The sequence below is a fragment of the Gallus gallus genome, chromosome 14 (assembly GCF_016699485.2).
Source record: "Gallus gallus isolate bGalGal1 chromosome 14, bGalGal1.mat.broiler.GRCg7b, whole genome shotgun sequence".
In the NCBI taxonomy this organism is placed as follows: Eukaryota; Metazoa; Chordata; class Aves; order Galliformes; family Phasianidae; genus Gallus; species Gallus gallus.
In genome coordinates this window covers 106,202-120,029 of record NC_052545.1, presented here as the reverse complement: position 1 = coordinate 120,029, position 13,828 = coordinate 106,202, and the positions used below count along the sequence as shown (strand labels likewise).

At 39.8% G+C, this 13,828-nt stretch overlaps 2 protein-coding genes across 3 annotated transcripts; both read left to right on the top strand.

The window, feature by feature from the left end:
- Positions 1 to 476: 476 nt before the first annotated feature.
- On the top strand, positions 477 to 5,849 carry RSL1D1 (ribosomal L1 domain containing 1). 2 transcript variants are annotated; one of them, NM_001039263.3, is made up of 9 exons: positions 477 to 549; positions 633 to 772; positions 989 to 1,127; positions 1,728 to 1,876; positions 2,018 to 2,119; positions 2,700 to 2,793; positions 2,881 to 3,009; positions 3,778 to 3,981; positions 5,341 to 5,849. In NM_001039263.3, the coding sequence occupies exons 1-9, from the start codon at positions 514 to 516 to the stop codon at positions 5,677 to 5,679; spliced, it is 1,332 nt and encodes a 443-aa protein (NP_001034352.3). In that variant the 5' UTR covers positions 477 to 513; the 3' UTR covers positions 5,680 to 5,849. The 2 variants fall into 2 exon arrangements, with proteins under 2 accessions (NP_001034352.3, XP_015149630.2); XM_015294144.4 differs by having other exon boundaries at positions 3,778 to 3,987.
- Positions 5,850 to 8,536: 2,687 nt separating this feature from the next.
- Positions 8,537 to 13,448, top strand: LOC112533469 (transmembrane protein 238). Its single transcript, XM_040647673.2, has 2 exons — positions 8,537 to 9,015; positions 11,489 to 13,448. The coding sequence occupies exons 1-2, from the start codon at positions 8,618 to 8,620 to the stop codon at positions 11,496 to 11,498; spliced, it is 408 nt and encodes a 135-aa protein (XP_040503607.1). The 5' UTR covers positions 8,537 to 8,617; the 3' UTR covers positions 11,499 to 13,448.
- Positions 13,449 to 13,828: the final 380 nt, after the last annotated feature.

Genomic DNA, 13,828 nt, shown 5'->3' with positions numbered 1-13,828 from the left:
CAGGGACCTTATAGCAGCACTCCAGTTCATAAGATCAGTAATAAAGAAGGTAAAACCAAGGACAGGCTGCAAAGAAGGAACCTAGAAACACTGCTTAGGCACATAGGCATTGTCACAGGAGAAAAGCTCACCTAGGGCTGAAGGTATCTGGGGCCATCAAGGTCAACACCCTCTAATGCTATGAAAGGAAACTGGGGAAGATTCCAAGGACTGGAAAGCAGCGAGTGTTCCACCCACCTTCAAAGATACACCAAGAGGGCAGTCTAGGAGTAACAGAGCAGTGGGGTCTGAAATAGTGATAACGACTGAAGACCATATGAAGACCGCTAACAAGCAGCGTACCCCTGAGCCGGGTACTCGGATCAGCAGCGGAATAAAGACTGCCCACACCCTCTCCACCCCACCTCCGCACGACGGAAGGCCATTGCATGCGGAAGGGGCGGGCAGGCCGTAGTCTTGTCCCGGAAGGTGGCAGTGCGCAGGCGCGGCGGCCGCACGTGTGCTGGTGGAGCCATGGCGAAGGGGCAGCAGAAGCTGGGGCGTGGGCAGGTGATGAGGGGTGGCGGACTGGGCTCGGCTTTCGTCTTTCGTTCCTCACCCCTGCCCTATTCTGGCTGTTACTGTCGTTGCAGGTGAGGAAGGCGGTGGAGGCTCTCCTGTCTTTTGCGAGAAGCAAGGCTAAGGGAGACGCGCTGCTCCTTAACGAGAACGAGAGCGTGCACCTCCTGGTGACGGTCTGGAAGATCCCACGCGTGGCTCAAGTAATCAAAATGTAAGAAACGTGCCTTTGGCCCAGAGGCTGCGGGAGTGCTCTTGTCTTTTGACTCCGGACCGAGCACTGCGCAAGTTGTGGGCTTGGAGGATCTGGGCGCCGCGGCCCCATCCTGATACCTCCCGGGCCGGCTCTGAGCGCTGCCTGCCCGCAGCAGTGTAGACCTAGTTCTGCAAAACACTTCTGCCTCCTTTCCGTCTCATGTTCTTATTGTAGACCCCTGCCCCATGGCATTCGAGCAGAAACAGCTGAGGTGTGCCTGTTCACAAAGGACGAACCAGATCTGTCTGCAGAACAGACAGAAAGTCTTTACAGGAAACTTCTAACCCAGAATGGGATCACGAGTGTTAGCCAGGTAAGAGAAATGATGATGCAGCATAGTATCACTGTGTTTTCCTTGTACAAGCGAAAAGGGACATTGTTTTTTTTTCCTGCTGTTTAATATTCTAAATTCAGTGGTTCCAAGTTAATCTTGCAGAAGATTTTTCTGAGTATTCAAACTGTTCATTTTTCAAACTACAGAATTTACTCAGGATAATTTAAAATTATATCTGTGTAATTGTTAGATAAATGCTCAGTGCTGGATTTGAAGTTTTTCAGTTTTACTTACAGTGCAGGAGAATATTCAAGCCCTTTGCAGCTGGATTGAATCATTTAGGCAGCTCACAGTAAAGCAGGAAAACATTTTTTATTGCTGTATTTATTTAAGTTTAGATGTTGCTATGTGTGTTTGGTGTTGCTAGCTCTGTTTGGTGATGCTCTGCGAGGGATCTGTGTTGTCTGATTCTTAGAAAATGAAAACCAGTGTGTGCTTTTTCTGTTGATTGTCTTCAACATTCTAAAACGTCTTAACTAACACTTATACAAGTTAATTATGTGCAGATCTAAGAAGTATTCAGTGCTGTGTTTGCTGTGTTTTCAGCAGTGGGGACTAAGCTGTTATTTTTTGTTGTAGGTCATCTCCTACAAAACTCTCAAAAAAGAGTATAAACCCTTTGAAGCAAAGCGTCGCCTCCTGAACAGATTTGATCTCTTTCTGTCTGATGACCGAATCAGAAGGCTTTTGCCCTCCCATCTGGGAAAACACTTCTATGAAAAGAAAAAGTTGGTCCTAAAATTCTTTATATCCATTTTGAATTATTATTTTTTAAAGATCTGATTATTCTACTGAAGGTTCACTAGTTTGCTTGATTTTTATTTTTATTTTTTAACTCTTTTTTTTCCCTCCACTCTTTTTTTTTGTAGGGCACCTTTATCTGTAAACTTGAAAGCCAAAAATCTTGCTAAGGAGCTACAAAAGCATATTCAGGGTACTGTACTACCAGTTACCAACAAAGGGTGCTGTTAGTAAGTATGAACAGCTTAACACTGTGCATGAAGAGCTATTATACCTTAACTGTAGGAATTCTGAGTTGTTTCACTCAGTAACTTTAATAATGGGTGAAGGGTGAGCATTCTAGGTATGGGTCGTTTTGAACCTTAAGTTGTATAAAGAGAATAGCAATTCTATTTACTAAGAAGTTATACTGTAAAGTTGTGTTGTTTTTTTTTTTTTTTCTGTATAGCTAAGGAATTTCTAGGCAACTGTCACTGACAAATAGCATGTACAGTCTTAAAAAGTAATGATAATTACTGTTTAATTAGCTGAAAACTTCTCCCAAAATATTGTACAAGAATTTTTTCATTTATTGTGCATCTAAAATGATCTAAACCTAAATCTACTTTGGCAATATAAGGCAGGAATTGCATTTCATAATGTAAATAACTTAATGCTGCTACAAAGAATTCTTTAGTAGTCAGCCATCATGTGTGAAGGCTAAGATAATTTCAGATAAGTGGGATTTTTTCATTTTTGGGTATACTTAAGAGCAAATAACTTAGTGGTTTTACTTGCCCATCTATAAATATTACTCTTTTCTACTTCCAGTACAACACGTATAGGCCACACTGGAATGAAAGCTGATGAGATACTAGATAATATCATTGCAGCAGCTGAGGTGATTGCTAAGAAGTTACCAAAGGTACTGCAGTTTCATTGCCTCGCTTATGAACAATGTAGCTGAAGCCATGATAATTCTTACATAATAGACATTGTTTTATGTTTGCAGAATTGGAAAAATGTGAAAGTTCTTCATCTCAAGACGCTTAAATCAGTTGCACTTCCAATTTTTACTGCTCGAATCTCCAACTTAGATGAGCTTGACAAAGAGCCAAATGTCAATAAAAAACAAGGAGAGGTAACAATTAAAAAAAGTAAAACTTTCCATAAACTACTTTAGCCACTAGTTTTCTGACTTCTTTTTATGCACTATAGATCTAATGTGTTGGGTTTACAAATCTGAGCAGTGGATTAGAGGCAAGTATGGCTACAAATGGGACAGGCACTCCTGACTATGAGCACTTCCAATACGCAGTAGCAAGAAATCATTGAAACTCTCCCAACAGGTTATAAACCAAACTGGAAATAAGCTAAGAGTTTCTAGTCTTGAACTGTAAACTTGAGTGAGATTGATTCTCAGAACTTTTGCTTGAATTCATATTTGTTTATTCAGATTTGCTTAGTGAAACTACATTCATTAACATATACATGGATTTAGACTGTGTGTCCATTGTGGCATGTGAATAATTCCCACTCTTAGATATTTGTATCTTATTTTGCAGAAGGTGGGTAGGGAGAACTTCATCTACATTAAAAATTAAAAATAACTATTCCTTTAGACTGAGTTCTGCCTATTACATTCCTGTTTTTAAAACAAATTGGTAGCACATCTATACATCTTAAAGACTTTAATCTGTATGGTAATATCATTTATTTATGTGCTTCTCCTGTGCTGAAAGTAACACATCTTTTTTCATATTTTACTTATGGTTGACCAGCCCAGGTCTATTAAACAACATTTCAATTTGTTGCTAGACTATCCGAATTTTAGACATATTAGAACAATTGTTATATGTTTAGAAATGTTATGGAGATTTGTCTGAGTTGTACTTCAAATTAATTCTAGAAGGAAAAGAAAAAGAAACCAAAGAAGGCAGCTAAAAAGGTGAATTCAAGTCAAAATACCACGACAGCTAAAAGTAAGGCTGCTGCTGCTACCCACGAGCTTGTGATAAAGGAAGAAGTAGTCCAAGAACCAGAGGAACGTGCTGATGATGAAGAAATTCCACAACTGGTGCCTATGCAAGTAACCAGCTTAGCTGAGCTAAAGGTAATGGTGAGTTTATCAATATTATTAAACATTTCAATAAACTAAATATTTTAAACCGTATAAATAATTTGTCACCAAAGGAAGTGTCTTTTAACACACTTCAAATGAACTATATTTTCTTAAAAACAAAAAAAACAAAACCAAAAAAAAAAAAACAACATGAAAGTGAGAGCTGAGTTACTGGGGGGATGCTTTGTTTATTTTTATTTCCTCTTACAAAGAAAGCCAGTGTTTCTCTCTGCCTTTTCCTGAATAACAGCCATTTTGCTTAGCTTATCTAACAGGTCTGAAGTCAGAAGAAATGTTAAAAATGATTGAAGAGGAGCTTGATCCTTTAAGAAACGAAATCAATAATTTACTTGATTAATTCAAAATTTCTTCTGAATTTTTTTTTTTATTGTATCATCTACCTGTAGCGAAGAACTTGAAAAACAAGTAACACCTACTCTAGAATAGTAATGTGCAACATTAACAATCACATACCTTGAGAGCAGCTTGCAGTGAAACAGTATACATATTTACTGTTGTGAATGTTGGAGCTAATGAGGACTGTATTGCTAACATGCCTACAAAACAGCCAAACTTGCATTACTTGTGTCTAAGAAATACCCAGTGGAAAGAAAATGGATGAATAAAACTGTAAGGCTTCTAAATTCAACTCAGTTAAGTTACATTTGTGATTGAAGCATAGCCTTAATAGGTGTCTGTTCAGGGATGTCTGAACGGATGTCTGTACTACTATAATTATGTACAGCCCAACAAAAAAAAATTGTTCAGTTTGCTTCAAGCTGCTGTCATGCAGCTGGCCTAGATCAGTTCGTGTGATGTGATTGCCAGAGGCGTGGGATGGTTACAGTTAAGGTTGAGTTGGATGAATTGCTCTAGTGGTAGCAGCTCTCTTTCATGAGGGTCATTTGGGAATATCTGATGATCTCTAGGGAATCCTATGCCTAGTGCACATACAAAGTACAGTCAGTCCGTGTGTGTGGCTGGATTTTGAATAAGAGCTGTGCCTATCAAATCTAATAATGTAGCAAGCTTAATGTGATTTCAGCTCTGCCAGCAGAGTAGTTCAGTGACTTGGTTAGCCAAGAGAGTGAACATCCTTGTATCTGTTCCATGGATTTACTTTGTAACTATTTTTATATTTTATATTTTTATATAAATACAGATCTAATTATGTTTTGCTTCTACTTCTGGCCAGATACATGAGCAAATCATCTAGGCTGAGGAATTGTGTAATCGATAGAAAGCATTTGTCACTTACAATGGCTTTTTCTTAATCTCTCTTCAAAAATAGTAAAAATGTTTGTTATTTGAAACGGTAATGTTTTTTTTTTCTGTATGTCTTAATTACAGAAAGAGGAACCAAGTCAAAGTCCAGAAAAAGGTGACAATCTGGGCAATAAAACAAAAGCAACCCTTGGTAAGAGAAAGAAACAATTTCTTGCTCCAGAAACTTCAAAACAGAAAGTTATGGAAGAGCAGGCAGACTTGCAGATGTCACCAAAACAAAAAAAAGCCATGCAGCTGAGCATGGCAAAGGAAGAAATAAAAGAGCTGGAAAAGACTCTTAGAAAGCCTGAAGCAAAGTCTTTTGCTACACACAAAGCTGGCAAACTAGTACAGTCATCCAAGAAATCTTCCAAAACACCAAAGCAAGCAGCCAAGAAAGCATGCAGGCCACAGTCGTCATGAATGTTGTCTGCTGTAACGTTTTGTGTCGTTATTCAATGCTGTCTTTTCATGAACATAAAGTAACGTGCCTTCTTAAGAAAAGCTGACCTTAGGAGCTTTTTTTCACCAGCTTAATGATTAATTTGTGTTTCCTTCTAGTGGAAGAACAAATAAACACAGTATTTTAATTAGCTGTATTTGTTACTTTACATCATTTCCATATTAAAAAAAAAAAAAGCAGTTCTATCTTTCAATTTAAAACTTTCGGTTTCTAGAGCTTGTTGCATTTGAGCAATGTTATTTTTGAAGGATGTCTAGCTGTATGCTTAAGTTCAGCTGCAGAATGGCTCGAAGTTATATTTTTGTTCTTATTGCACAACCACAGTTTACATAAGCTCTTTCCTCCCACCTGACTTCCACATTCTCTGTCTTCTTAGAGTTAATGCACAGGGATTTCCTTGTTCACTGGACTCCGTGTTCATGTAGCAGATGTCAGTGCTTCTTGTGATTTTTTTTCATTACTACAGTCTTAGCTGTTTAAACTACAAACATTAATTTCTTAAATTACTATATCTTCTTCAAACCCTTTGGCTTGTCTCTCTTTACTTTCCTACCAATTTACAATCTTTCTCACTAATTCCTATATACTATTAAAGTGTTCTGTTCAACTTGGGTTTCTTCTTAAATGCAAAGAACAGCATAGAAGACAACTGCTTCTTTTCCCTAAACCTCATACAACAAAGATAAGCATGACTTTACTTGAAAGGTAATCAGTTTTGTCTCCACTGTATTTCTTTGCATTGCTTAGATTCAATTTTCAAAGCTTAAAATCACTGAGGTTATTTCTAATATATTTGCGCATCAAAGGGAACAAAGCTCTGGTCAACTATAAGTTTCTAGACACCACTGTAGAGAAGTAATAGTAAACTGATTTGTTTCAGTTTTTTCCATTTAGAATATATTTTGAACATTATTTGAATATGTACCTATAAAATATATTGCATGGGCATTTGCATTTAATGTTTCTAAATCTATATATTGTAGACTTCAGTTCTTAGCCTTTTCATTTCATATCATAGCTATTTACTAGCCATTAAATGGAGTAGGAACTGAGATTCTAGGATGTTAGACTGAAATTGAACTGCTGTTTAGGAAAATATCATGCATTCTGTATCACACCACTATCTGTAGGCTGGGACACAACACTGAGTTTTTTACCATATGTATCATTGTAGTTCCTTCCTTAGTTAACTATTCTTAAGAATTTTTTTTTTTCTCCCAGGGAGAATGACAGAATACAAATACTTAATTCATTGAAAGTTCCAGACTTCAGTAATCAATTACACTATTAAAAATATATTAAATTCCAAGGGCAGGGAGAGTCCATTCAATTTGTAGTACAAATTCTTGTATACATTTTTCACTTTCTTAAAAAGAACTAAAGGTGGTGTAGTGGTAGCAATGTATTGTGCTTGTTAACAGGTACATGCTTTCACCTAAGACAAAGACCTAGGTACACTTTTTAGAACTCATTCACTATAAATGTATATATTTTTCTAGTACTTTAGTAACTCCTATATTACATCTTCTTTTGTTTTACTTACTTGCTTTGTATTGTATTTAAATACCATGTATTTTGTTTGATGTTGCAAGAAATAACATTAAGCTATTACTGAGGCTTAGTAAACAGAATAACTGGTTTAATCTTTTTTTTTTTTCCTTTTGATTTCAGCTTGTCTTTCTACAGGTACCTTTTATTCAATAGTGTTGTAATACAGGCAGGCCCTGATGAGCAGTGGTAAGTGAAGTAAGTGCTATGATTAAAATAGAGAGTCTGTGGTCTTATTAAAGTAAATCAATTGCACTTATGGTCACTGTTATCCTCAGTGGCATCATTGCAACAAAGATGTAGAAGCTGCTCTCATGCTCCTTAGTGTGTGCATCTTCCCCCTGGTTTGGTATTTGTGCTTACTAGTGGCTGCATACTATTAAGCAAATGTTAGAAAAGCCTCCTGAGAGCATATGCAGGAAAGCCTACACTTGTATGTAGTTCTTGTGCTTGAGTGTTGGAAGGTGGAAAGATGTGTACCAGGTCCTTCACTCTCACCAGGTGAACTACAACACAATGCATCTTTTACAAACCAGTTTCATCTCTGTAATTGCATTTACTACTCGTTGCCTGCTTGTTACCCTGAAGCTGTGCTCTGACTGCTCCTTCTAAGCCAATCTCCTCAAGTGTGTACTCTACATGACTTTGTAGGTGCACTTTATAACTGTGTTGTGAATATCCTGTCCCCCTGTAGGCTGCCTAATCACACACACACGGCTGTCTGGAATGGTACATCCACCTCCCACCGGCCTCCCCCCTTTGGAGTGCCTCCCTTCTGGGGAGAGGTGTCCACACGTTTGGCTAACCAAGGCAAAAAAACCCTCACATCAGGTCACACCTTGGTGCTGCCCAGCTGGGAGCACCTGCAGCAGTGCCCCGTGCTCACCTGCACCAGGAAACGGCAGGAATCAGCAAGGGGTGCCTCAACTCCAAAACGCTGACAGCTGCTACCGACCATCTTTCGCAACATCTGCACCAGCTATTCTGCCACTAAGTGAAGCGACGCCTGGGAGACCTAGCAACGGAAGGTCCTTGGCAGGTGAGGGGGAGCGGCCTGACGGGGCGGAAGCCCGATCTAGGTAAAGGGCCTCCGCGAACGTGGGGTTAGCACCGTGCTGAATACCGCGGAGAAGCGCCGAGCGTCTGCAGCGTGCTCCTGAGGGCGCCGTCTTCCCGCCCTTGGCTCAGCGGCGGCGGGGCGCGACGCGGGCAGTTCAGCGAGGGGCGTGGCCCCACGAACACAGGTGCGGCCGGAGGGGGCGCGGCTTCGGCCTCCCTCTCAGGTGCGGGCGGCCCGAGGCGGCGGCGCGGCGGCGCGGTGTCGTGGTGTCGTGCCGTCGCTCTCCCACCATGGCAGCCCCCGGAGGTCTGGGCCGCTGTGTGGCTGCCTTCTGGCTGGCACTGGCATTCGACGCGGTCGGTTTGGCGGTGCTGCTGGCCGGTGTGTTCGCCGACGTGTTCTTCGCTGATTTACTAATCTACGCGGGCGGCATCGGCATCTTCCTCAGCCTCATCTGGTGGGTGTTCTGGTACGCGGGCAACCTGGAGGTGTCGCCAGAGGAGCTGCGCGACGACGTGGGGCTGGCACCGCCCAAGGGCCGCGGGGACAGCGTGCTGCGGGGTTTGGTGCACGGCTTCAGCCTCCGCCTCTCTTCAGTTCTCGGCACCGCGTCTCGTTCCCGCCGCGCCGCCGACCTGGAGCTGCAGCGCGCCCGCGGCCCGCCGCGCCACTCCGCCGACGGCAGCAGGCGAGTGGTGAGGGGGGGGGGGGGTTGGGCCGGCGGGAGGCCGGGCCGGGGCGTATCCTGCTGGCGGTGGGCACGGCCGGAGAGCCGTGCGCGGAAGCTGAGTTGGAGGGGAAACTAGTTGTTTGTGTCCGGGAACGCAGGAAATCTTCTCACCTCATGCTGAACTTCTAAAAAAGAGCAGTAGCAAAAACTTGTTATGTTAATCCCTGTTGATACATTAGAAACAAGTAAACAAAAAGTTGATTCTAACGATAACAGAAATTGAAAAAGTGTCCTGAAATTGATTACACAGAATCAAAGAATTGTAGGGATTGGAAGGGACCTCTAGAGATCATCGAGGCCAACCTCCCTGCAAAGCAGGCTCCCTACAGCAGGCTGAAATGTCTCAAAATCAAACAGACCAGCACAAAGAACATTCACAAGTCTATGGGTCCTTATGAGATGCATCACAGAGTCCTGAGGGAATTGGCTAATGTCGTTGCCAAGCCACTCTCAGTGATATTTGATAAGTTGTGACAATCAGGTGAAGACCCTGATGACTGGAAAAAAGGCAATGTCACATTCATTTTTAAGAAGGGTAAAAAGAATGACCCTGGGAACTACTTATCTGTCAGTCTCACCTCTTTGCTAGGAAAGATCATGGTGCAGATGCTCCTGGAAGCTATGCTGTGGTGATAGAACAAGGGGAAATTGCTTGAAGCTTAAAGAGGGTAAATTTATGTTGGCTGTAAGGAAAAGGTCTTTTACAGTGAGGATGGTGAGGCACTGGAACAGGTTGCCCAGTGTTGTGGTTGATGCCCCAGACTTTCAAGGTGAGGGTGGATCAGGCCCTGGGCAACTTGATCTAGCTGTGCATGTCCCTGTTCATTGCAGGGGAGTTGGACTAGATGACCTTTAAAGGTCCCTTTCCAACTCCATGGATTCTATAATTCTATGAAATAAAGTATGCATGAGCATGAAGAATTTGGTATGTCAACCTTGCAAGATCTGTCCTATGGCAGGATATCAAGGCTGCGGTCCTGAACTGATCTTGACTGCTGCTGAACTGCTGACAACAACTTGGAATGTGAGGTAACAAATAGCCATTAAGTACTACCCACTAGAACTCCTGTGAGGCAGGAAGCTCCTGCTCTACCAACACAAAATACTCCTTTTGTTGCGAACAGAAAAAAAAACAATGAAATGCCAGCTGGTTTGGAACTTGGAGGTAGAGTTACAACAGATAGTTCAAAACTCATAAAGAATTCATAGCTGAGCTACTTGTCACTGAACCTCGGTCGTCTGAAGAATATGTGGTAGAGGGAGGTGGTTGAGTCACCATCCCTGGATGTGTTTAAAAACCATTTGGATGTGGTGCTCAGGAACACGATTAGCAGAGGTTTGTTAGTTAGGGTAGTATGGTTAGGTTGTGGTTGGACTTGATGATCTTTAAGGTCTTTTCCAACCTGAGCAATTCTATGATTCTATGTGCTACAACTGAGTCTGCAAAGGCAACATCAGAATCCAGCTTCAAACATCATTTGAAGGATCACTGAAGCCTTCAAAACATTCCTGATCTGTGTGTACATGTAGCACAGTTATTTAGGAAGAAAAGTATGGGGTAAAAAACTCAAACTTGCTATACTTTCTATACTGGCCATTACAAAAGATTCCTGATCAATTAACTTGAAATTACACATATAAGAAGTCTGGATGTTAAGAGGAAGTGCAATGAACTGTTGTTGCCTTAATAAGGAAGCTTGTTCTTTATAGAAACTGATCTAGTCGTTTTTTGTCACTTGGTTCTTGTGATTTCTAGTTTCATTGTGGGTTTTTTTGGTCTTGTTCATGGTAAGTGAAATACTACATGCTGTTTTGACTTTGTTTCTTAAAAGATATATAGTAGAAATGAATGACAAGGGTGAGAATTCTCAAGGTATGAAGTGAGTTATATTGAAGGAATAATGAGTAGGGTTCTTGAGTCTGAAAGGAGAAGCAGAGTAAACCATTCAAGTCCATCTACACAGTCATAAATGCTATCAAAATGTGCATAAGGAACAATTATTTATTACCCCTCCAATGACATAGTAGGTATCAAAAAGTTGTTGCATGTTTGACATAGTGTAAAGTGACAGATAAAAATTTACAGACTCAAAAAGCTAGAAGAAAAAACAGAAGTGACACAAAGATATTATGTTCATCTGCATAAGACCTGGGACAGCGAGTGGAATTTGAGATAATATCTCAAAGGGATAATGCTATAATTCTTGCATGCTATGGTTTTATGCTTTTAACATCCACACTTGGTCACCATTGGAGATGAGCTGTTGATGTGGGTTTTTTTCTTTTTTTTTCCCCCCACGTGTGGGCCCCAACTGGCTGTTAAACATGCAGAAAAGTACTTTCAAGACTGATTTCAAGTAATAGTTTAGAGTTTTATATGGCTGTTTTAAGACTCCTTTGGAGTAACCTTTTCTTAATGTATTATCTTCAGGATCTGCTGAAGACAAACTTGTTGAAGTTATTGCTTCTAAAAGAGGTGAAACTGCTACAAATTATGGAAGGAGAAATCCATACTCCATGCAGTAGGATTCTTTCATTATGGAATAATTTCTGCAACCACAGTGGACTGTATATGAAGTGGATGCACAGACCTATATCTCTGCCAAATGCACGTATTTCAGTGTTGGACTGGATCACATCTGGTTGTTTTTTGTTGTTGTTGTTTGTTTTGTTTTACCCTTTCAAAAGTTAAATTTGATCTTCTAGAATTGAGAACTAAAAAGGAAACCAACCCGATTCACAGAAAAAGTAACTGCAGCATGTTATACATAAGTATATTTCATAGTAACCCAGGAATGTTTGGATAAAAAGCTCTTGCACAGTGAAAAGATTTTGCACTGTTTTTCTAAGGTCTGTAAGTTAAACTCACTGTGAATTTTTATGATGTCAGTGCAATACTTTTATTTGTAAGGGTGCTTTTAAAATACCTGTGTAAAACTACTGGTGCAAAGTTATGAATACTGAAGTTGTTTCTAGTGTAAATACGCAATTTACAGTGACTCCTATGAAGTTTCATCATTATTTGGGAATAACTTGGAATTTGAGGTTGTATAAGTACAGAAGTAAAAATAGTGATGTTGGCATTCCAATTCTTTCTCATAGTTGCGTGTAACGTAATATAATGCCTCTAAGAGGAGGCTTTTTAATCCAGTTACAATACAGCAACTTTTTCTAAAGCTGAAGCATTAAAAAAACAACTGTAGACTTCCAAGCACTCTGATGCTTTACAAAATTCTACCCAATTTATATATAGATTCAATTGAAATTAGAAGCATGTATAAAACGTTAATATTAAAGTTAATGATAACTAAAATTCAAGTATGTGATAAATTTTTGTGTTCCTCTGTTTCTGCACTAACACCAAGTTTGAGACCACCATAGTCAAATACAGTAGACTTTGCACTTGAAATGCATGCATGATTGTTTTTATGCTTCACTTATTGAACACTAGAGGTGGATTTAACAAGAGAGTTTACTCAGAATTCTGCATCCGCATTTCCTTGTGAACCCGTTAAATATCTTTCAATTTGAATATTTCTGAAAATATCTTTCTTTTGAAAACTACTAGACTAACTTCTATGCGTATTCTATTTCTTTAAATATTTTTCAAATGCTGTCAGTCTTTCAATAAGTTCATGTAGACACTAGATATGAAAATCTATAATTTCTTTACTAAATGCAGATGTTAGGAGTTAGAGCTGTATCCTCCTTTTAGAGAACTGCAACATGACACCACTGTTTTTATTACAGTGGTCTGATTAGAAAACAAACAAAGCCCTCATCCCTAAAACCTATATACCATAGTTTCAATGTCATTTCCAAGACAATTTGTCATTTCTGTGTTCTGAAAAATTATTTCTCCTGACTTCCCTGTAGCTTCAATTGTTAAACTGAGTTTTCAGGTGTATAAAGTCTAGTGAGTTGAATAGCAGCTATAAATTAACCCAAAACTTCTGTGCAGCCATTCACGTACTACCTGTGATGACAGTTTTCTCTAATGTAGTGTTGCAATTATAATTATCAAAGTAAATTGAGTAGGGCTTTAAATTTACTGCAGATTACAATAAATCTTCTATCCAGTATCAGATACTTAGTGATTGTGATGGATGGTTGTTGAATGTCATTTGGCTGCTGACATGTCACTCAAATTATATGAGATTCAAATGTTTACAATTATGAATAGTATGTACAATTTAATTCTAAATACAGGAGCTGGCTCATCAAAAAATAAAGATTATATATTCTTTATAGAGAAGTACCATGATGCTACTAATGATGTATCTAAACAAAGAGGTAAAAACTACTTGCTGTGGAGCAGTGCTGTTATAAGCTATCATGTGTTTTTGTTGTTGTTGTTGTATTTATTTTTTAATATAAAATAGTTAATCTGTCATGCAGCCTGTTGTTTGCATTCTGCATAACAAAGATTAATACTAAATAGAAGCTGGCAACTCAATTGTTAGCAGTTAAACATTAACAGATGTTTAGTGTTGTTATCTTAGTTTCCTGGTGTTCTTATCAGTTGTAGCTCAATGCAGCACAAAGTCCATGCAAAGAACATTTACATTGTTGATTGCAAAGAACTTGCACACGCGTAGGAGTGCGTGTAGTTGCATGAACATAGCTTTATTCAGTAGCTAGATTCCTTCAGACCTCAAGGACAGTCTCAGCACTGTTCAAATACAGACGGGGTCTCCTGTAACCAGGTTTCATCTTTGTGTTGCTTATACACGAGTCTTTTTATAGCTGGCTAAGCCTTAGTGCTAGCTCA